Source organism: Vanellus vanellus, assembly GCF_965231255.1.
Source record: "Vanellus vanellus genome assembly, chromosome: 12".
Lineage (NCBI taxonomy): Eukaryota > Metazoa > Chordata > Aves > Charadriiformes > Charadriidae > Vanellus > Vanellus vanellus.
In genome coordinates, this window is record NC_138917.1 from 23,078,204 (window position 1) to 23,100,483 (window position 22,280).

The following is a 22,280-nucleotide window of genomic DNA, read 5'->3' on the forward strand; positions in this document are numbered from 1 at the left end:
ACATGGGCATCCCTTCGACCCTCCAAAACCACGCTGGCGCTGGCTCCCTGGCGGCCCAGTGCAAACAAGCGTGGTTGTAGGAGGCCCCCACGCTAACGAGCAGCTTTTTGACATATGGCTGTGAACGGTCTGGTGGACTAATTGACGGGGACTTCCAGGACTGCCGAGCGGCTGGAGCGACCGGGCGGGAACCCGAAGCCTGGCTCTGAGCCCGCTGCTTGTCCAAATGGCGTGAAAAGCAACGAGCAAACCCAGCCATCCCGTGGTTTTCTGCAACTCCCCGTCAAATATAAAAAGCTATTCGAAGGGGAAGAGCAGAAAGGTCTTCTCCTGGCAAAAGGTTCACATTAGGCCAGCAGCCACATCAGAAACACCATGCTTTCCGGCACAGGCTCGCTCTCTCCTGCTGCTGTTTGCAAGGCTGGATCTGCACTCCCAGATCTCCCCGGGAGATCTTCCCGGAGGAGAGGGAGATATTTCCTCCAGCTGCTTGTTGTGTGTGAAATAAGCCAACGGTTTGAAGTCATGCTCAACCGCTTCCCTGTTGCTCACGTTTCTCACTCGCACTACGGCGGCGGCAGCATCACCATCCTTGGCGCCCCCAGGGGACCTCAAGGACTGGCAGGTCCATCCTGCCCCAGGACAGTCCTCCAGCATGAAGGAGCAGGAGGGTGTTTGGGCAGCAAGGACCATGCTCCTCAGGACTATCATTCCCCACTTATCCATAAGGACAGAGGTTGCCTCCTCAGAGCAAAGCCTCTTGGACCTCAGCAGAGGATGTTTTAGGAAAAAAAAATATAGGAGAAAACTAAGTTACCCTTTCCTGTCTCCTGCCAGCTGGTGGATGGCACACGTCAGGGACTCCTGAGCCCGAGCTCACCCCAGTGCAACAGTGAATGGCCCTTGGTAGTTGGGTCTGCCATGAGCACACCCCTTTCCTCTACAGACCTTCACAGTCCTCAGCCCGGGCACCGTCCCAGGGTGGTCTCAGGTCCCTGACTCCAGTGTGCACTGGCCTGTTGGATAGCTGTCACCCAGCCATTCCTGGGGGACCTTGCAGGCCTTCCCTGTACGAATTAGGGAGAAATCAATCACTTTTTCACCGTTCATGATTTTATGCATCTCTCATACTCCCTGTTGACTTCCCGGACCAGATGGTGACAGCCTTATTGCTTGGCCAACTCTCTCGCTACCATTCCCAGGGCTGTTTGATCCTCTTTGAGATAAGGGGACCAACAGTTAATGTGGCGCTCAAGACATCTGTATAAACCCAAGGGATGCCCACCTCATGGCATCTCCCACCCTCGTCTCAATTCTCTCTCCAATGATTTCTGATTTTCCACAGCTGCAGTTTTGTTGACTGCTGTCAAGTTTTTGAGTTGCTTTTTTTTTCTCCCTAAGAAGCATCTGCAATAACTCTACGTTCTCCGTCTGAAGTGATGACAGCCAACCGAGAGCCCACAGCTGCAGGGACCTCAGGGGCTGGTCCTGGTGGGACGACCCTGCCTCCCTGCCCGCAGTGAAGGGAAAGACGAAATCAAGCTCAAGCTTTGCCTTCCCCTGCCCAAAGCCATTGGGATTGCCATCACATCACGGGATCTTACGGACTTACGGATGCAGCCTGCTGTTGGGTAGCCTGAGCTGCAAAGCGGGCGACGTGGTTGACGATGGGGGAGAAGTTGGTGGGTCCGTAGAAGCGGATGTGGGGCAGGCAGGCCGAGTATGCTTGGACAATGCCCTCCACACCTTCAGGGAAAGCAGAGGAGCCAAACATTACAATGCGCCACAGCTCAGGCCCACCAGAAGTCAAATTAGCCATCATTAGCTAAAGCTGCCATGGGAGCTGAAGTTAGACCTATTTTTCCCCTCCTTCAACTCATCCAACTCCACAAGTTTCATCCACCTCCACTCAAATTTTCTAATACCAGGGCTTTGCTCTTTAGTCACTTTGTAGTGGGTCCTCAGACCTTCTGGGGTAAGAGCCCCTTGTAGTGCCCACAGTCAAAGGCGGCTTTCCTTCGGTTTCTGAAAAAACCTCAGTATCAGCCAAAGAGGAGGAGCTAAAAGAAGGAGCTCTGGTCTCTGAGCATAACCGAAAAAAAAAGACAGACATGGAGCAGATGGAGCGGAGAGAAGCAAAACAATCCCAGAAACACCCGCTGAGCTCCCAAACTGTGTTTGGGACCCACAGGTCGTTGGAGACGCTTGTGCTTCTGCCACACCAGAAGAGCATAAATGGCCGCTCTCCTGAAAGGACACATGGGTGTGTAATTCAAAAATGACCAATTCCACAGCTAATCAGCTGATAATCAGTTCTTTGGGCAGGACCTCTCACTGATAAGAGCTGCAGGACGGTGGCTTCTCCATCCCATAACACCTGCAATAAATCAGGCCCAGTGAGTGCTTTACGGCTACCGGAGAGAGACCTAATGAAGCAAAGGCAGCAGAAAAGCAGGTGTTCCCAGACAGCTTTCATGACCCAACGAGTGAGATCGGGAGGCTGCTCGAGTCCCCGTTTTGCAGGACTAAGGCGGAGGTGAAACCAGACGATTTTTTGGGGTCCACGGAAGCCCTTACCACTTGGATTTGAGCAGCTCTTCAGACATGACTGTGGCCAGCTCTCAGTTGCTAAATGAAGCATTAAGTCTGAATTCCCCATCTGCTAACCAGGCCTAGCGTTTCTTGCAGGCTTGCTGGAGGAGCAGACGGCTGGTAGGACACACCAGACATCAGCGCGAAGGCGGACTTTACGCTGTCTGAATCCAGTTGCATTTTACCCTGGGCCTTCCTACACACCCCCAAGTTTTCTCTGCCTTCCTCTGAATGCACCCTTAGCACGTGCTCTGCTTCACCGTTAATGTCTGTCTCTGAACAAACCTTGAAAAACCGCCAAGATGTTGTTGGAGACCTGCAGAGGGAAGGACAGAAGACACTGAAGGCATCTAAGGAATCCTAAAGACCTGGTAGATGCTTACCTGAACAGAACGGGTTCGTGGGATTGAAGTTAATGGCAAACTCGTGGGATACCTGTGGAGAAGAAAGGACCCAAATTAACACGGAGAGCCAGTGCAGGGCTGGATGTTCACTACCACTTTAGCTGATGGTGCAAGGCTGGTTTAGGTCTGATGCTCCCCTGGGGCAGGACCTGGTGGTCGCAAACGTTAACGGTCCATCCTGCTGGGTCTGCAACACTTCCCAGCCTTCTGCTACCCAAACAACCGCAAGGACCAGCAAATACAAATGTGGTCAGGGTTGAGCAGCAATCCTCAGACCCCCCATCGTGGAGCCACCTGAAATGATCACATCACGCCTTCTTCTACAGCTCTCAAAGCAGGTTTGTCCACATGGCTTCCCACTGGCTACCCAGGGAGAAAGCATGCAGAAGAGATGCTCTCAGCCAGCTGGGCTATCTCACCAGTCACTAGGAGAAATGACTTCATCCTACTGCAGGTTATAAAAGGAGAAAACTCAATTGACATCACAGGGAGCCCCAGTTCTGGCAGCATCCCGGTTCCCCATCTCTCTGCAAGTGGTGAGCTGCAGCAGGAGGGAGGCAGGCACAGAGGGAGCTGGGTTGAAGACCTGCTCTGGTACGTCAGCTACCGTGAAAAAGCCAGCAGATGATTAGCTTCATCGTCTGGGTCGTGGTGAGGGTGAACGGCAGCACAGGAGAGGTGACCTGAATGCTTGGGCGTAATGGGCAGCAAGTGCCAGCACAATCTGGGCTGGTTTCCACTGACTATGAAACTATTTCTCCTCCAAGGCAGGTGCAAGACCCTTCAGGTTCTCTACCACCTCCTTTCAAGCTGAGGGAGGTGGTCTCACGAGGAGGTCCTGTGGGACACTGGCAACAGCAGATAGGCCTGCACACCCCTGTCCCTGGCCCGTTCCACTCGCCCAGCCAGAGAAACCAAACAGCAGTGCTGACTACAAACCTCAAAACCTTCCTCATCTACTTCCGCGGGAAGACCCTGCAGACAGAAATCACAAAACGTTGGGCAACGGCTGCTTTGAACCTATCTCTGCCAGCGGGACAGCTCAACAGCTCCAGTGATAGAGAAGGTCGGGACTCCTGGCCTCCAACGTGAACCTTGCCAGTGCTGGCATGGGTCAACACCTTGCTTGGGGAGCAACCACCAGATGTGAGTTCTCAGGGATTCCTCACTCTGCTACCTGCCATTTAGACACCTTAAGAAGCAAACAGACCCTCAGGAGCACCGAGGACACGCAACCGCCTCTTCCAGCACCTCTGAAGGTTGAAGGGGGTGATTTAGGCTTGCAGGCCACCAGCTCAAGGGCTTGGAAACAAAAGGCTCCCACTCTGTTCGTGCCAGAGTTATAAAACGAGGATATTTTCTCCCTCTCAGAAGGGTGGTGGTTTGCTGAGCTTCTCAGCCAGGGGATCGCTTCGGGACATGTGTATTCATAACGCTGGCAAAACGACTGTCCTCTAAAGCACCATGTGAAGCAGAAGTCCTCCTGAGACTGCAAAAGCAACACGCATCTGATTCAGACTTTCCAATTATACTGGGCATTGTGTTGAAAGCAGCAGAAACTATTTTTGCGAGAGGCTGTGGGGTGGGAAATAGCAACCAAAAAAAAGTAGGTCAACCAAAAGTCCTCCCCGTGCTGCAAAGCCGACAAGCTGTCGGACCGGCGAACGTCAACAGCCTGCTTGGGTCTCTCCACGCCTGTTGAGCACAACCAGTAACGCTCCCAGCCACCAGTAACCCCAGGGTTGGAGACATCATCTGAAACGCGTGACTTGGTTTCGCATACGCCCTTTCTCGTAGAAGCCTCAATTTTGGGCAATATATACAAATTTGAATTTCTTGATTTGCAGTTGTAAAGGGCTCGCTTTTTTTTTTTTTTTTTTTTGAGAAGATGTTCAAAATTCTGCCACAGGAGTATTTATAGATAAGGCAAGCAAAAATATTTCCATGTTTTGCACTGCAAAAGAGGGGTTTCTCTTTCTTTTAAGCAGCATCGAAATGGTTTGGAGCTGTGTTCCTCACTGTCTACAGAGCAGACCCCCTGCGTGGCAGAAGTGTTGCAAAACCTCCTCTGAAGTTTTTACAGATTTTATATATATATATATATATATATATGCGCTAGAAAATTCAACAGGAAGGCTTCAAAATAACAAAAAAATAAAAAGGGATCTCATTCCCTATTCAGCTTGTACTTTGAAAAACAGTTTCAGAGCCCAATTAGATGTATATGGAGCACCTACAGGTATCACATTCACCAGTAACCCACAGGGAGAAAGTCTTTCAAACCACCCCAAAGGGTAAGACATTCATCCGCAGCCAGCTTGTGTCCTCTTCCAGTCCTGGATGGGGTAGCTCTATCTTTTCCCATCAGGAATTGCGGATGCACAGCCAGAGCCTGTGCCAGGGACCGCACCCTGCAGAGGGTTCTCTGCCACCTCCCCCAGTGTTCCCACTCCTGCCACAACTCAGTTTCCCTATATATGAAAAAAAAAGGCAAATGGCTGGAGAGCCTTGAGGAGGGTGGCACATCAATGAAGCCAACAGCTTTGGCTGGAAAGGCCGAGCTCGGTGGGCATGAAGACGTTTCCTTTGGCCAACACCATTAGACTAGATATAAGGAAGAAATTTTTTACGCTGAGGGTGGTGAAACCCTGGCCCAGGTTGCCCAGAGGGGTGGGAGATGCCCCATCCCTGGAAACATTCCAGGTCAGGCTGGACAGGGCTCTGAGCGACCTGATCTAGTTGAAGATGCTCATGGCAGTGGGTTGGACCAGGTGGTCTTTAGAGGTCCCTTCCAACCCAAACCATTCTGTGATTCTATGATTCTGTCTCCCAAACTCGGGGTGACCGGTGGGACTCCGATGTTAAGCATCACCCTCTCCGCTGCCGCCTTGCCTTTGTTCATCCCCCAGAAACCACAACCCATCTGTTTCCCTCTCCTGTTCCCTACTGGGAAACCGCTCGAGGCTCTGTACAGAGCTGTTACACGGCAAGATGTTCTTTGACATTTCCAACGAGACTTTTGTGTGCAAAACATCTCGCTTCAACGGGCGCTTGGGAAGCGTTGGGGGAGCCATGGCAACGGGAACGATTTATACGACTCTCATCTCTTAGCGATCTTCCCTGTTTTCACTCTGGTCTGCGGGTACAACAGCCACCCTTTGTCATGTCCCCTGGGGAGCATCATCGGCCACGCTGCTCCCCGCCGCCTGCCCGCCGTCACACAAGGCACGGGTTTCAATGAAGAACTGCTACTTTGGCTTTGAAATTACCCAATGAGCCTTGATTGCCAAAAAACTGAGCAAGCCGAGCTGGTGATGCACAGACCGGGCAAGCCTGGGAGGGATGAAGCCCCAGGCTGGAGGGTGAGGGGTGATGCACGGGGGATGTCCCCACTCCTAACATGAGACAACCGATGGGTCACTCCAGGCGTTAGGGCTGGTGACCTTTAGGTACGGGCCAAGCACCTGGGAAGGGAGAGCGGCTCTCCACCAGGGTTTAAAGTGGGCTTAGACATAATTCTGGGGGAAAATGAGGTATTTATTCTGGTAGTGCTTACAGAGCATCCCCAGGCCTATGGGAGCAGCTGGGAATATTTCTGCGGCGGGGGGGCAGAGGAGCAGCATCCCTCTGCCCCCCAGCGCCCAGCCAGCATCCTCATCCCGGTACCCACATCCTCGTCCCAGTAGCCTCCTCCAGCCCTGTGGGAAGGGCCGTTTCCAGCCCAGCGATGCCTTTCCCACGGGCGCTGAGGGATGCTCGCTGTAATGATTCACCCATTCCCCCAGCAGCCTGAGCCGCCCTACCCTTTCATTCCCCACCGCGTTTTCCATTCCCATTCCCCTCCCCAAGTAATAAATCCCTGACGGCAGCTGGCTGTTAGTCCTTGGAAGCTGCCTACCAAGATTTTCCCACCGAAAGTGGTGAAGTGACAGACCAGAGACATTTGCCGGCCAAGGAGGATGAATCAGCTCCAAAGTGCACACGGAGGGATCTCCTCCTGCGGCTGGCAAACAGCGAGAGCTCCCACTTGAGTCACATGAATTTCGGCTGCTGGGAGAGCAGAGAAAAGTGTAAAGCCGGCGCGGGCAGGACATCCCCAGCCTCAAGTGCTGGCAGCGGTGAGCTTCCCGGCCCGATTCACGGCCGTTCATGACTTACGTGCCCCACTGCGTTCAGCCCAGAGCAAAGCTCCCCTCCCAAAGAACACAAAAGGCTCGCTGAGATTCAACCCCAGCCCGAAGCCAGGGTCTTCTCAAAACCAGCGAGCAGAAAGAGAAGGCACATTAAGGGCGTGAGCAAAGAGCAGCCAAAAGACCCAGCCAGTAATGAAAGATGGTGGTGTCCCGGCACATCTTCTCAGCCATGAAGAAGATGCTCCTCACCAGCCAGCGCGGGCTGCAGGAGTAGCCCCAAGCCCTTCCCACCGCATCCTTCCTGAAGAGCAGGATGCTCCAGCTCACCCTCTTACATGACATGGGTGCCTTTAACCCCTTCGGCGCCTAATCCCAACAAAATATCAAGGTGGCTTTTGGGAAAGCCCCTCTGCAGACTTTATTCGTGCAACATCCCGTTGAGGCTACCCAGCTTCCAGCCCCGTTCCACACTTTGCCGCTGTCTGATGCATTCATCCAGGGGCCTTTTCCCTTGCCCAGAATTGTTCCTGCCTCCTGCCAGGGAAATGAATCAATGCCTGGCTCTGCCCGTTAACGCCAGGGAGCTGCTGCTTCCATGCCAGCTTGGGAGGAACGGGCTGCCTGCGCCCTGTCCCCGCCTCGCCGCCCACCCACACTGCCACATCTCCCTCTCCACCACCTGAAATCCCTCATCCGCCCATTCCCCTCTCTGCCTGACAGCTTTTTCCCGACCGAGCCAGCCGGGAAGCCCCGGCAGCTCCGTTCCTGCAATATGAGGACAAACCCATCTCACACAACACTTCACCTTCCAGTCCGGGGGAAGCTGGGCGCCAAATCCCAGAGCAGGAAACATCTTGTCTCTAAAGGAGAAGAAGAAAAACGTATGGGTGGATTTACACACACATGAAGCAGGTTTGCACTGCTCTTGCTACGGCCTCCCCGTGCTACCAGCTGCCCAACGGCAACTGGGAAAGCAACAGCTACGCAGCCAGCTCCAGTTTTCCCTTCCCCCTGGGTGACAGAGTGCCTTTAAAAGTCATGAGCGCTGAAGGGAGACAGAGTCGATGTTCCCCTTTTTCTTTTAATCTTTAGGGAGAAAAGAGTCCAGCTGTGCTTCGTCGCCCACAGGGATCAGGAGCATCCTCTCGCCCAGACACCTGAGTCTCTTGCAGTCCTGTAACCCTGGAGATTTAAAAAAAATCGACTATCCAGTGTGGCGAGACCAACAGATTTCTGTTGTGTTTTCTCTATCAATGTCTAAGACGATATTTCTCTGTGTTGCACACTGCAGGGGGATGGGGGACAAGGCAGCCTGGCGGTGCAGCTGCCATCGGCAAATACCAGCAAGCTGAGGGCATCTGCCTCTGCGCCGAGAAAGCGCCAAGCGGCTGCTCTCCTGCTGCCCCCCGTAAAGGATGCTCCACCTCTGCTAACTCAACAGCGGCGACGAGGGGAGAGGAGAAGCCCTGTCCTTACCTTCTCTCCTCCTCCTGCATCCCAACGTATACGGCAATTTTCTCCCAAGGAGCTTTTCAAAAGCGAGGTATTATTTAGCCCTGGCTTTGCGGGTGGGAAATCAAGGCACGCGCATCCCAGCAGCCCCTCAGGAAGCCAGGGAAGCATCTGCAAACCAAGGGTGGAGGCAGAAGGGCATGGTGCTTACGAGTCGTAGTCCTGGATGATCTGGCCGACGGCCCAGATAGCCGACAAGTATTCGTTTGTCCCCATGGGGTTGATATAGTGCAAAGAGGAGGGGTCTCGCGGGTTCCCGTTGGAGGCTGTGAAGTCAATCCCGACCTGGGGGGCAAGAGAGAAGCACAGAGCCGTCCTCTGTTAGCAGACACCACCACAGATCTGGCCACGGAGCCTCCTTTGCCGTTGGGGCCCACACACAGTCCCATTAAGACCCAAACCTCAAACTTTTGAAAAAGCTTAACAAAATCCAGCTCTTCACCTTCCCTAAAAAAAAGCCTAAAATATTAGGTTAGGCAAAGCCATTGAGGAATACACCCGCATTTTTCACCAGTGAGCATCACATAAGGTGTCCCACAGCAGCCTCTGCTGCTGGAGCAAGCCACCACCATCTCCAGCTGAGGACTCTTGCTGCCCATCTCCCAGGCGTTAAGCTCAGGAACTGAGTAGCCCCACGGACACCAAAGCAGCCAGGACCACCCGGGCATTTGGATCTCAAGGTCTTTGACCAAAGAGTCACAACCCTGAGCAAAGCTTTCCCTGCAGCCGCTCTTCACCGGGCTTCCCTGGGGACCAATAAATGCTGAGCTCTCAGGGGACTTTGTCAGCAAGGCGCTCATTTTTCTCCCTCCTCGATTAGGCTTTCTATTTAAAGACATTCGTAGAAATGCCTATCTCAGACCCAGTTAAATCTGGTCAGAAGAGGCGAGACGCTGAGCCACCCGATTTGGAACAACTGGGAAGGAAGAGTTGGGAAGAGGCGAGCAGGCGGCATGACTGCGCTCGCCTTGTTTGCTTAGCAAATAGGCAAAACCCAAAATAACTCCGCCGGCTAAATTGAGCTCAGGGGATTCGCGAGGCATTTTGCTCCATATCCGTAACGGGAGAGGATGAACTGCGATTTGGCTGAGAAGGGACCCTGGCCTGGCTGGGGCAAGAAGACATCACAGGACAAGGAGACATGGTTTTAAACTGGAAGAGGCTAGATTTAGATTGGAGATAAGGGCAAAATGTTGTACGATGAGGGTGGTGAGCCCCTGGCGCAGGTTGCCCAGAGAAGCCGTGGCTGCCCCATCCCTGGAGGTGTTCAAGGCCAGGTTGGACAGGGCTTGGAGCAACCTGGGCTGGTAGGAGGTGTCCCTACCCAGGACAGGGGGTTGGACTAGATGATCTTTAAGGTCTCTTCCAACCCAAACCATCCTATGGTTCTATGAAAATCCAACTTCTTTGTCAAGCAACTTTACAGCCTTACCAACCCATGGTTCACTGCTCTAACACCCTGCCCCCACAGCCAGCTCCTGCCGAGCCACCATGGGCATGGTCAGAGAGCAAGAGGGAAACGTAGGCACGGGGAGGGGGGCTCGGTGGAGTCAGACAGGTCCGTGCCCCACTCGTGCAAGCCATGCCACCAGGAGCAGCACTTGGGCAACAGATTTCAGAAGGACGCAGCTGGTCTGCCTCTAGCACAGCCAGGCACAAAGCCCCTCTTCTCTGTGGCTTCAGCCCTTCTCTCCTCACCATCTCCCTTGGGGGGAGGACACCAGTGGTCTTTCCAAATGGCCGAGGTGCGTGCAGCAGTGTCCTCCCCCCAGCTGAGGTGGTTCTGCAGCGTTGTCACCCATCACAAACCCACCCAGATTTTTTGGACCAAAGGTGCCTCGGAAGGGGGAGAAACCCTCCAAACAACTGGCAGATCTCTAGATGGTGGGGGGGGAGATTTCTGCATTCAAGCCTAATTCACAGAAGATCTCCGTGATACCAACGAACTTAATGATTTTCTCCTTTGTTCACTCTCCAGCACCGAGACGTTAGCACATAGCGGCAGAACGGCACACAAAACACTCTCCCAATCGCTCCTGTTCCTATGGCAACTCTTCCTCCTCCTCCTACTCTCCCCCCATCATGTTTTTAGACGAAACAACAAAATACAAACTGAAATGCTGCGAGTGCCCGCAGCTCTCCAGATACTGCATCAGCAAAGTTTGCAGAAATGGAAAACCCCACTTCTGCACTGTGTCGTTTTTACTCGGGGTTGTAACGTCCTTGATTAGTTACTCCTGACAAGCCACGGTCCAGCTTGAAAGAAGGTGGAAATGCCAGTAAAAATGCAGAAAACCATCTCATCAACAGCCCAAAGCCTCTCAGCTGGCTTCAAAAGAAAGAGAGCTTCCATAAAAAAATGGGAGGGTGGTTAAACCCTGCGATGGGGAGAGAAGTCGGCAACATTTTGTGAAGGGTCTTTGTGTGAGTCTGACCTTCAGCCAAAGTCTAGCCAGCTCCCTCCATGCTATTGGACACACCTGAGCATCATAGCAACGACCCCCAAGACCCCCAAACCAACACGGTTTAACAGCAAAATGGAGCGGCTCCTCACTGCCATGAAAAGCCACCCAAGCTGGTGCCAAATCTCACACAGAACCTCCCTCTCCAGTTTTGACCATTACATACATGTTACTATTACTGGGCAAAGTATAGCAAAAGTCCTTACGGTAAACATCAGCTGGCAGCCTCCCAGGATGTAGTCCAGGAAGGAGAAATCTCTGGTTATCTGAAAGAAACCCCCCCCCAAAAATTGTTTCAGCAATCTTCGCCATTGCAGAACGAAAGAAATAAACACACGGAAAGTGCCCAAGCCTGTGGTCACCACGAGTTTGGGCCTTTGGGAACCTCCAGCCACGTGGCAAAGCAACAGGAAGAACCACTTGGGTGTTCCATGGCAGTGTTTTGGCACTTCAGGAATCACATGGGGCCAAGCAGGGCCATGTGTTGGTCCAAATCTGGGGTGAGAGGCCTGGAGATCCTTGAGAGCTGGAAGTGTCCATCATGGTGAACTGAATGGAAGATCCTCTCCCCATGGCCATGACAGTCTCACACTACCTGTAGATCTGGTGTGGGAAGAGCTGTGTCGGTGCTTTCCCTGCTGTGCTGTTGCCATAAAAAGGGAGGACTTCACCAGCACCTCAGCTCAGAAGAAGAACCTCTCCCACCTGCACCCAACCCTTGCCCCCGAGGAGACACCAAGCAGTTAACTGCAGCTTGGGATTGGTGCAGACACTGCCCATGTTGAAAACCACCTCCTCCTGGGTCTGCGGCCACCCGGGCATGAGGTGGCACCAGCAACTTGGTACATCAGATGCTCCAAGTGGGGAGAAACCCAAGCAGAAAGGAAATCACCCTTTCATTCATGCTTCACGGGACCTGAGCTTGAAAAGGCAAGGGCGCTGGAGGCAGAAGGGATGGTGGGAGCTCGGGAAGAAGCGAGCTTGGCCAGGAGCAGAAGGAAACATCCTGGCGTCGTACTCACTTTGCAGGACTTCACAATGATGATCCCAGAGTTCTTGTAATTCTTTTTCTTCTTTTGCTTTTTGGGGTTAATGCACTCTAGCTCGAGCTGTAACACACGAGACAGACACCGGTGTGAGAGCGGTGCTGGGCTGTGCCGGCTGGCTGCAGGAGCCACCAGCGGCCGCATTCTGCGGGCATCCTCCCACCACGCGTTTCAAAGCGCTGAAGAGACATAAATGAATCGCGTGATGGAAATGAAGGCAGAGGACCTGCTTGGGAAGGGGCTGCTTTTCCCTTCCACCGCGCCCAGGACCTGGCTCATGGCAGCCAAGACACCCCAACGAGGCTATGGGGGTCTACGGGGTGGGATGCGTCAAACATATGAATAATTAGGGCAGGCCACCACCTTTCCTGAAAAGTTCTGGGAAAATAAAATGCCTCTTGAATATTCAGAAAATCGCTGCAATATTTCTTTTTTTTTTTTTTTAATCTAAAACTGAATAAAAACTCTTGTCAAAGAGGAAAGTTTTCATGTGTATTGGTCTGGGGGAGAGGGCAGGAGTGGGGAGAGGGCAGGAGTGGGAAGAGGGAGGGTGGAAAGTCGTGTCTGTTCTTCCAGCTGCAGAAAAATGGGAATATTTTAAATACTAAAATCCTTAAGTTTCCTGAATGCAAACATTGCATTTCAGAGACTGAACAAAATTGAAATACAGATCTATTGACAAAATCCCCTAAATTTAAGCAAACCGGGGCAGACGGTACAGCCCAGACCTGCTAGTGGGTAGCTTCCACATGGGCCCCATGTGGGACAGCAGTGGTCAGTCTGTGCCCTCTCCTCCAGCATCCTGCTCAGACCAGCCCGGTGGTGGCCCCAGACCTGCTCAGACCATCCAGTGATGGCCCTGGACCTGCTCAGACCAGCCCAGTGATGGCTCTGGACCTGCTCAGAATACCCCAGTGATGGCCTTTGACCTGCTCAGACCAGCCCAGTGATGGCTCCGGAACTGCTCAGACCAGCCTGGTGGTGGCCCTGGACCTGCTCAGACCAGCCTGATGGTGGCCTCAGAGCTGTTCAGGCCAGCCAGTGATGGCCCTGGACCTGCTCAGACCATCCCGGTGATGACCCTGGATCTGCTCAGACTGGCCTGGTGATAGCCCTGGACCTGCTCGGACCAGCCCAGTAATGACCCTGGACCTGCTCAGACTGGCCTGGTGATGGCCTTGGAGATAGCAATGAGCCTTTCCCCCCATCACAGCCAAGCTGTGGCTGGACTGTGCTGCTCCCTACGTGCAAGCATGCCAGCATGTGCTGCCTGGTGTACACCAAGAGCATCTCCGTCCCTGCGTCTGCATTTACCCTCATCATTGTGGCCACATGAAAGGATGAGATAGGTCACAAGGAGCCACCCCAGGGAGAAGGGATGCTGAAGGGCGATGCACAGCGGTGGTGAGCAGTGACTGCTTGCTTTTGGAGCCACCTTCCTCCACCTGGAGTCCACGGCAGCTCCGCTCAGAAAGGGGCATCAGCTGGGCAACAGCTTTACTGGGGAACGGAGGGCACCCAACCTTTTGTGACAAGCCAGGCAAGGGGAAGAGGCAGAGAGAGCCTTTCCCCAGCTGGACCCATGTTATGCACGGGGGCACGGCAGCCCAGACATGCAGCAAGGTGAGTTTTACTCTCTTCTAACCAGCATCTTTCATGGTCCCGTGGAGAGAAAAGAACATTTTATTACTAGGCTGGTAGGTTGCAAATCCAGCGGGAAAACAGGCTCAACGCCTGCCTCTGGCACCATCAGCTTGCGCAGTCCTGGACAGGACACTTCATGCCTTGGTTTCCCCAGCCAGGAAACTTTTCTCACTGCACCACACATGGTGTTTTACAGAACCCCATGGCTTGGCCAAGACCTCTTCTTGGTTTGGTAATCCTAGCAATGACAGCAGTGAAAAGCTCTGCTTATCCAGGAGTCTTCACAACATGCCTCCAGGTGGCATCTGCCAAGTCTTTTGGCCAGCACTTCAGGGGGAGGACGGGGACACCTTTGGCCACAAAACTGGTATGGAGTTGCAGGGGACCTGGCGCTCCTGGTGACCAGGCAGCCCCTGCTGCAGACCTCCCCATCTGACCCCCCCAAATCACAGGGCACCCCCCAAATCACGGGTGCTGCTTCAAACATCTCAGCAGAGCTCGCTTTTCAGCCATGACTGCCTTAGCCCTCTCTCTAGCTCAGATGCTTTAGTTACAACCCAGCAGCCTGGGTCACTCATGGTGCAGGTGGGAGGAGAAAGGAGGTTGGACTTGGCTTCTTCTGAGCACAGGTTGAGGGTCTCAGCACCAAGTACCAAATTCCACCCCAAGAAGCCCCTTCCTCATTGTTCCCTGAAAGCCCATCGGCACTCACCGGAAAGGCATCTTGGGCTTCGCACATCCTGGCCACCGAGGTCTGAAACTCCCCAATGAAGTCATGCCCTCCATCACTGTCGTAGTCGTAACACATCACCTAGGGCATAAGAAGCACAAACCAGCCTCAGATGCCGTAACTATCTCCTGTGAGGAGACCTGCTGAAGTTCCCAACTTCTCCTGTTGGAGACCTTAAACAAGGTGTTTTTTTGATTTTGGGGGTGGTTCTGCTTTGGTTGGTTGGTTTGTTTGTTTTTTTTTAATAAACCAGCCACGGGTTTTAACGATCAGTCCTAGAGGATGACCACCACGATACAAGCTTGAAGGACCCCCCATTACCTTTATCAGCTTCTCTACATCTCCATCGCACAGGGACACCAAAGGCACAGTGAACGGCTTCCAGACAGGGTCCAGCGTGTACTTGATCACCTATGGGGTGGGAACGGAGGGATGCGGTTACAACAGGCACGTGTGCAGGGGGAGATGGCACAAAAGTGGGTGACATCTCCAAGAGCGACCCTGGACCAGGTTCTGAGTGGGGCAGGCCAAGCAAGCTGCAGAAAGCCCTGTCTCAGCCTTCTTCTGCCTCCTGAGCCTAGACACAGCGGTTCCCCTTCTCAGGCTGTAGCCCGTGTGAGTTACAACACATTCATTTGCATTACGTTGTGGGATTTATCCACTTCTGGGGGCAATTAAGCAAACCTGCCTGAGAAAACAGCCTCAAGCAGACTGGGCAGCATGGACACAACCGTGCCTGGAGCACAACCACTTATCCCACCAGTTCAAGGCCAGTAGCTACTATTTATGCCCTCTGCATCCCACTTCTTGTGCTTTACTCATTGCTTATACCCCCTCCCAGCACCCCAGCGCAGCCTACATCCATCTGGGGTCTGACCACCGGAGAAGATGGAGCAATGGGATGCCCCAACCGGCTGGGAAAGCCAAACAGCCCTGGGCACGTCCAGCTCTCTCGCCACACCTGCGTAACATCTGCCGCCTGAGCTGGAGAAATATTAATTGATGCTTTTTGACGTTTCCTGAGAGAATGCAATCACTTGGTGGAAACCTAAGCAAACACGAGCAGGCTGCAGGCACGTGCTGCCTACATCGGAGATGCCGGCAGGGCAGGTGAAGACCTGCTTTCACGAAGGTGTTGTGCTCAAAAAGAAGACTTTCAGGTGAATATTAGGAAAGTCAGACACGGGAAGCAGATTAACCCTCCTCTGTGCAAGGGGGATGGATATCTGGTGTGGTGGACCTTGGACCTTTGCAGCTGGAGCAGCAGCAGCGCAGCCCAGCGAGGAAGAGGTCCGCGGCTGCTGCTGCGGGCAAAGAGCTACGTGGGACCTGCAACGGGCGGCTTGTTTTACAGACCGGGGGAAACCCTGACACCGCGAGCGCAGTTTCGTCGAGAATTTGTAAACACCTCCTCCGGGGAGGCTGGGAAGAGCAGGGGGAGCCCACGCACCCCAAGATGGTGCCTGCACGCTGCCAGCCGCCGGGTGCCCGGGGTGGGTGGGGAAGAACCCGGCGTCTCCATCGCCCGGCGCCCGGCTGGGACTTCACACTTGCGCTTCAATAACAGGCTGCAATGAGCAGACCAATCCTTCCCTGCCAGACACCTCCGTGGTGGCGTGAGACATGCCAGCATCAGACCGAGACCCGGTTATATTAGTCACAGAATCACAGGGGTCGGAAGGGACCTTCGGGGATCATCATTCCCACAGCGAAAGCTGCAAGAATGGGGAACTATATTACTTTGCACCCAGCCTCAAAACACAAAGACGCTCACCTGGTATAGGAGTCCTCCGAGGGCAGCGGAGGGGCTGGAAGGGAGGAGGCTGTTGGAGCACCCCATTACTTGAAAGAAAACCTGGCTAGACCCTTATCCAGCGAGACAGGACAGTGGAGGAACCGGGCAGCAACCCAGAGGAAAAATCAGTACATACATCTGCTCCCCATAAACCCGACCTGCTCAGAGAGATCCCAGCCACAGCTGGCGCACAGCTGCATTCCTGATTCCCGCGGCCCTTCCAGGAGGAAGGGCTGGAGGTGGCTCCAAATCCCCACGTCTGAGACGTACGTCGTGGTGGGTCAAAGCCCAGCTACCCACACCGAACCAGGAAGAAACAACCAAACAAGGTCCCAGCCTGCTCCCCCAGAAATACGAGAGAAATATTAAGGCTGGTATGAATTAAATACGCACAGAACCGTGTGTGGGAAGGACAGCCCGTATCGGTACCACAGGACACACGTCCTGGTGGCTGTCCCCGTGCTTGCATGCACGGGGGTGTGTGAGTGAAGGAAATCCTCGTGGACTTTGCACAGCAGTGGGAAAACCCAACGTACGGAGAGACTTTGTAAATAAATACCACCCTCTCCTTCCGCGTGAGTTCACCCTGCGTTTCGTTACAGCAATTTGCTGCGGTGGGACAACGGGCTCCTTCACCAAGCCTTGAGGTGACAAGAAAAAGAGGAGGGTCGAGACGAGGACAAGAAAAAGAGGGGTGGGAGGTGGGGTGTGACAGGACCCTCTTCCTCCAACGTGGGGGCTGCTGTGAGCTCCTCCTGCAGCAATCGCCCCCTCCTCTTTCTGCCCGCTGCCAGGAACTATGTGCACATTAAAAAAAAAAAAAAAAACAACAAAACCAGCCTTGAAACAAGCTTTGAGGAGGGGACAAAAAGCCATTGGAAAGTACTTATTAGGCTGGTGCTAAAGCAGAAGCCAGCCTGCTTCTCCCTGCCCGCGCTGTGCCTCTTATCCATAATATCACTGGCGTTAGCAGCTTGAGAACATAACCAGAAGGGAGCTCAGATCAAAATATCGCAGCAGGTATAAATGAGGGAGAGGGAGGGGTGAGCTGACCGTACCCACCAGGACCCCGGTACAGGTCTCTACCTTCTCAGCCAGAGCTCCGGCTCTGTTAGACACGAGTCCGAGCACTCGTGCGCTGAAGTTGGAGATGATGCCTGAGCATCCTCCCCGGTTAGCTGAGGATCTGGCAGATGCTCCTTTTGACCTTTCGCCACTACCGTTCCCTGGACCACCTCTCACCGCTTCTCTCCACCATCTCCCCCAGGTCACAGCTCATCTTGCTGCTCCTGCAAGTGGAGGAGAGTCCAGGGCATTGCCCGCAGCCAGGCTGAGCCTAGAGGTCAACATGGGTTAGAAGACCATCTCCCTCTGCTTGGCAGATACAGTAGTGACTAGCACAGAAAAGATCTCAAGATCTTGCTGGCCTCAGTAAATCTTCATCCGCTGGAGTCCCGCAGCCTCAGCGGGACACCGGGAAGGCAGCCGTGAGGTTTTGAAATCCCTGGATCCCACCCTGTTTTATGGGTGGTTGATGAGATAATGCCATAAAGGGCAAGAGGAGCTGATGTAAGGGTGGTGGTGTCTCAACAGCTCAGGTTAGAGTCATGCTCACCTCTGTTCTGTGGACCAGCATCCATTTCCCATCATCGCCTGGTTTATAAAACTCCAAGAAGGGGTCTGACTTTCCAAACAGGTCCTGGGGGAGAAGAACAGGATGGGTTACACAATGCCCTGCAAGCAACGACAGCCGGTCCACGAGACCCGTGGCAGTGCCAACCCTGCAGACACCCTCACGTCCTCACGAGACCAGCAAACAGGCAGCACCCACGGGCAGCGCCCTGCCACCCCTGCGTGTCCCGGTCACGCGATTCACACGAGTCGGCACCGATGCGGCGGGCGAGTCGGCACCCTGACGCGCACCCGGGGGATGTGCCAGCGGGCGCCCACCACCCGGCGAGCTGTCTGGACACAGATGCCACAGAAAACAACCCCAGCTGGGAGGCAGCTGCGTTTGGGCTTGGAAAAACAACCAAAGCTTCAAAGGAAAAACAGAATTCTGAAGTGCCTGAGTGTCTTGGGGGGGGGGGGGGGGGAAGGCAAAAGAAAACACCCTCCTACACACAGCAGTAAAGCACGAGCAGAGGAAATCTTTAAGGAGCAAACTGTCCTGGTGTTGACAGAGATCATGTAACACCCTCCGAGATACGCAGCCCTGAGTCAGTGTGTGCTGCTTTTCCTGCCAGCATCGCCTTAGTTATTCCCCTGATAAAGGGCGGCTGGTTTATGAGAAATATGTACGTATATACACACACGCGCGCGCGCACGCGTGTCCCTGCTGGGTATCGGCACGGGGGCCACCTCGGGGCACCCGCAGCCCGGAGAGGAGGGTGGCGCTGGTGGCACCCACGCAGGGAAACTCCAGCATTTCTAAGCAGAACTTCATTCCCATTCGGAAAAGCTAAGAAGTGGCTAACAAGAAACCAAGCCCCAAATATTCCGGATTATTTACTGACAACTCAAGGCGTTTCAGCTGGGTTTTGCTCCCGGAGGGAGGTGGCCGGAGTCCTGCAAAGAGCTGGAGGAACTTCTTACGGGTTTGAACTGGAGGGTTTTGGGCTTCCAAGTGATGCGGTGGGGAGGGAGGGGGCTGCTCGTGGAGGAGGAGGAAGCATAGACGCCCCAGGAGCCCCTGTCCACAGCCGGCCTGGGAGGTGGCGCCTGGGACAGACACAGGCTCTAGTGATGGCCCAGCAGAAAACCCATTAACGTTTCTATCCAAATCCTGTTTCCAAAGCCAGCCAGAAAAGTAAATCACTGCAAAGTCTTAGAGAAACTGTAACCTGCTTCAGTCAAAATTCTTCTGCCAGAAGAGGAGACCACAAAGGCTCCCAGGGATGCTCTCTGGTGAGATGAGGCTATTTTTCTCCCACCCTTTTTCATATGTTTGTAGGAGAGAAAACAAAGTCAATCCTTCTGCATGGTTACGGTTATGGCACAGCTCTGATCCCGCTCACCCACCGCCGGGGCTTGGCACTTTCAAGCTCGGCTGACGGATTAAGGAACCAGCGGTGGGTACCTGACCCTGCCTGTGCTGGCTTAACCTGCAACCCAACGCGGTTTCATCAGCGCCAGCGCAGCGTGGGCTGGTGGAGGCGCCGGCTCAGATGACAGCGGGGAGCTCTGAAGGATGTCTGCTGCCATCCCACGCGGAGCAGCCCGGTTTGCAAGTCCGGTCAGCTTTGCTCCATTCAAAGCAGGGTGGGAGATGCCTCCAAGCCACGGGATTGTGGGCTGCTATTTTAAAATGTCAAAACCACAAACATCTCACCCCTGCAAGCCTGGCGGGAGATGGAAACTGAGCAACCAAAGGAGCTCAGCAGACCAGATAGAGCTGCAAACTGGGCCAAGATTCTAAACCACCCAAACTGGTCCTTGCGCACCACGGGCAAAGAGGAGGGAGGTGGCACTTCCACCAGCTGCAGCTCCCCAAACCACAGCTTCCAGCACCGATCCTGGCTCGCTGCGCTTGCTCTCCCCCAGCCGTGCCGAAGCATCGCCGCCCCTCTGCCATCCCCGCAGCTGTGGTGGCACACACAGCTCTGGGTTCACCAGGGCTGGTCCCAGGTGAAAATACCTCTTCTTCGGCAAGTTATTTTTTCTTAAAACAACTCTCCCCAGAGCCGGTCTGACATAAGGTACAAGAGCCTCAGGCTGGTTGTGCTGCTGACATGCTCCCGCTGTGCAGCTTTGGCACGTAAAGCAAGGTAGCGAGCCGTGGGTGGAGAAACCATGGACGTGTGATGGAGAGGAGGATCTGCCCGCAGGCTGAGATGTCCCAGCCTCAGGGTGGCCATGGCAGAAGGAGCTGCCTGGGGCTGAGCACAGCTCCAGGCCAGGTTTGTGGCACGGCTGCCGGTAAGGGATGCTCACAGCTTCGGCTCTGTGCGGGCAGCAAGATGATCCCATGGCCCCACCACGAAACCCTGTGAGATCTGAACCCTTCACATGATGTCCGAGCCCTCATCGTGCTCCCCAGCTATGTGCTGTGTGGTGCAGGAAGGTGTTACACCGCCCCCCCCCCCCAAAGGCTGCAGCCTTACCCCTGTGGTTTCTGCTTGGCCACTTCTCCATTGTCTTTCCTAAGCTGAAACCAGTTTTTACCCAGCTCCCACGGTTGCATTTCATCCATGACCCAAAAATATGATGTTTTCTCCAATTTTCTTGTTCAGAGAGACCTTTTGAATTTGCATGAAGTGACATGAACATCCCTTGCTCATGACCAGGACTTTGAGCGCTGCAACGCTGTGCTGTGTTATGGGAATCGGCAAAGAAACCTCCTTAGCTCTTGGTGATGGCAGGCGGCCACCAAGGGAGGAGTTTTCTGCTGACACCTATTGATAAACTGGAGGGAGACCCAGAAAGAACAGGATTATTCACAGTCCTTATCCCAATAGATGCTGAAATTCTGAAACTTGACTGTGGGTCTGAGGGGCAGCAGACCCACAGGTATCATGTTCTAGTTGAAGAATATCAAAAGATGTCACCTTTGCATAAACTGGTAGAGGAACTTGGTTGCAAACCAGATTAGAAAGGCAACTCCTGCCCATGGAGCAAGTGATGCCACCAGCGAAGTTGCCGACACAACAAGTGGACGTGCGCCTGAGGTACCAGCACCTCAGGGAGGACCCAGGTCCTTGGCCCTGCTCTTCGCACTGGCCACAGCTGCAAAGGGACCCGGAAGCACAAAGGAAGGTCACCAAGCCTGCTGTGAAATCCCATCCCTTCCTTTGCAAGGGAGCAGAGGCTTTTTCTCAGGGTTCTGGAAGAAAACTGTTGCATTAGGGATGTCTTCATTGACATGCATGGGGTTGACCCTCGGCCACATCTCAGAGGAAGTCACCAGCTCAAGGACATCTTCCAGCCCATTTATCAAGTGGAGTTATTTCAGGATTTCTTAACAGGGGCATTTGGCTCCTTGCATTAGGCAGGGTAAGCAGGAGGGTGAGAAAACAGCTGTTCTCAGCAGGTGGGAAAACCACTTGGATAAACCGGGCATCCGCCCCAGCTGGATGGGACATCCTGGGCAACGGGACTGGACAAACCACGTCTTCTGCCCCAGCAAATACCCGTCTGCCTGGACGCTTGCTTTACCCTGGTTTGCAAACTGAGGGCCATCCTGCCAATAACGCAAGCCCCGGAGAGACTCGGAAGAAGGCAAAAAATAATATTCCCATCGATCGCTTAGCAACAGCACTGGTTGAAGAGGAATAGCTCTGGTTGCCTGGTAAATAAGGTCAGATGGCTTTGCTCAGAAAGGCCCACCGTTTCCTACAGAGCACATCCAAAGCAAAACTCATGCGTTACCTGCCTCCCTGAGGTCAACACTTCTTGCTCGGAAAAGACGGGCCCTACCGTTTGATATACAAGCCGATGTTCACTCCAGTTCCAGAAGGGTTGAAGGCCACAAGCCAGGAGCTCTCAGCACGTCTTCAAGGGGCATCAAAACTGCCAGCTCCATCAGGAGACATTTCCAAACGACAGCCAACTGAAGTAGCACATCTGCTGTCTTTAAGACACGCTGGCACACAGATCCTGTGCCACACCTGATCTTTCCATCTCAACGCAGGTAATGAAGAAAGCAAAACCGTGACAATGGGGAAACTGAGGCACGGGCGTACCCAGCAGCCCGTGGCACCACCAGGGCTTGAACCCCTCCAGTCTCACCCTAACGCTTTCTCCAGCAGCATTGTTTTCTGTCACTGCTCTGCCCAAAAGCAGAGATTTCTTTAGATCCCTTTGCCTATGAAGGACAGAAGTTTAACACTGCGTCCCCCAGACACAACCCCAACTCACCTTTTTATCCAGTTTTCTGCCGGCCATGCTCAGAGTAATCACCCTGTTATCCGAGAGCTCTTGGGCAGCTATCTGAAAGACAAGGGAGGCTGCATTCATTTTCAGC

At 53.8% G+C, this 22,280-nt stretch overlaps 1 protein-coding gene across 1 annotated transcript in view; it reads right to left on the bottom strand.

Moving 5' to 3' along the window:
- Nucleotides 1-22,280, bottom strand: part of CPNE2 (copine 2) — a 57,108-nt gene that overhangs the window by 4,864 nt on the left and 29,964 nt on the right. Inside the window, exons 5-14 of the mRNA XM_082489240.1 lie at nucleotides 22,175-22,246; nucleotides 17,934-18,017; nucleotides 14,845-14,934; nucleotides 14,506-14,604; nucleotides 12,126-12,212; nucleotides 11,310-11,369; nucleotides 8,793-8,926; nucleotides 7,923-7,989; nucleotides 2,976-3,027; nucleotides 1,613-1,746 (exon numbers count right to left, since the gene is read on the bottom strand). Coding sequence (XP_082345366.1) covers nucleotides 1,613-1,746; nucleotides 2,976-3,027; nucleotides 7,923-7,989; nucleotides 8,793-8,926; nucleotides 11,310-11,369; nucleotides 12,126-12,212; nucleotides 14,506-14,604; nucleotides 14,845-14,934; nucleotides 17,934-18,017; nucleotides 22,175-22,246 — 879 coding nt within the window. The remainder of the gene's footprint in view (nucleotides 1-1,612; nucleotides 1,747-2,975; nucleotides 3,028-7,922; nucleotides 7,990-8,792; nucleotides 8,927-11,309; nucleotides 11,370-12,125; nucleotides 12,213-14,505; nucleotides 14,605-14,844; nucleotides 14,935-17,933; nucleotides 18,018-22,174; nucleotides 22,247-22,280) is intronic.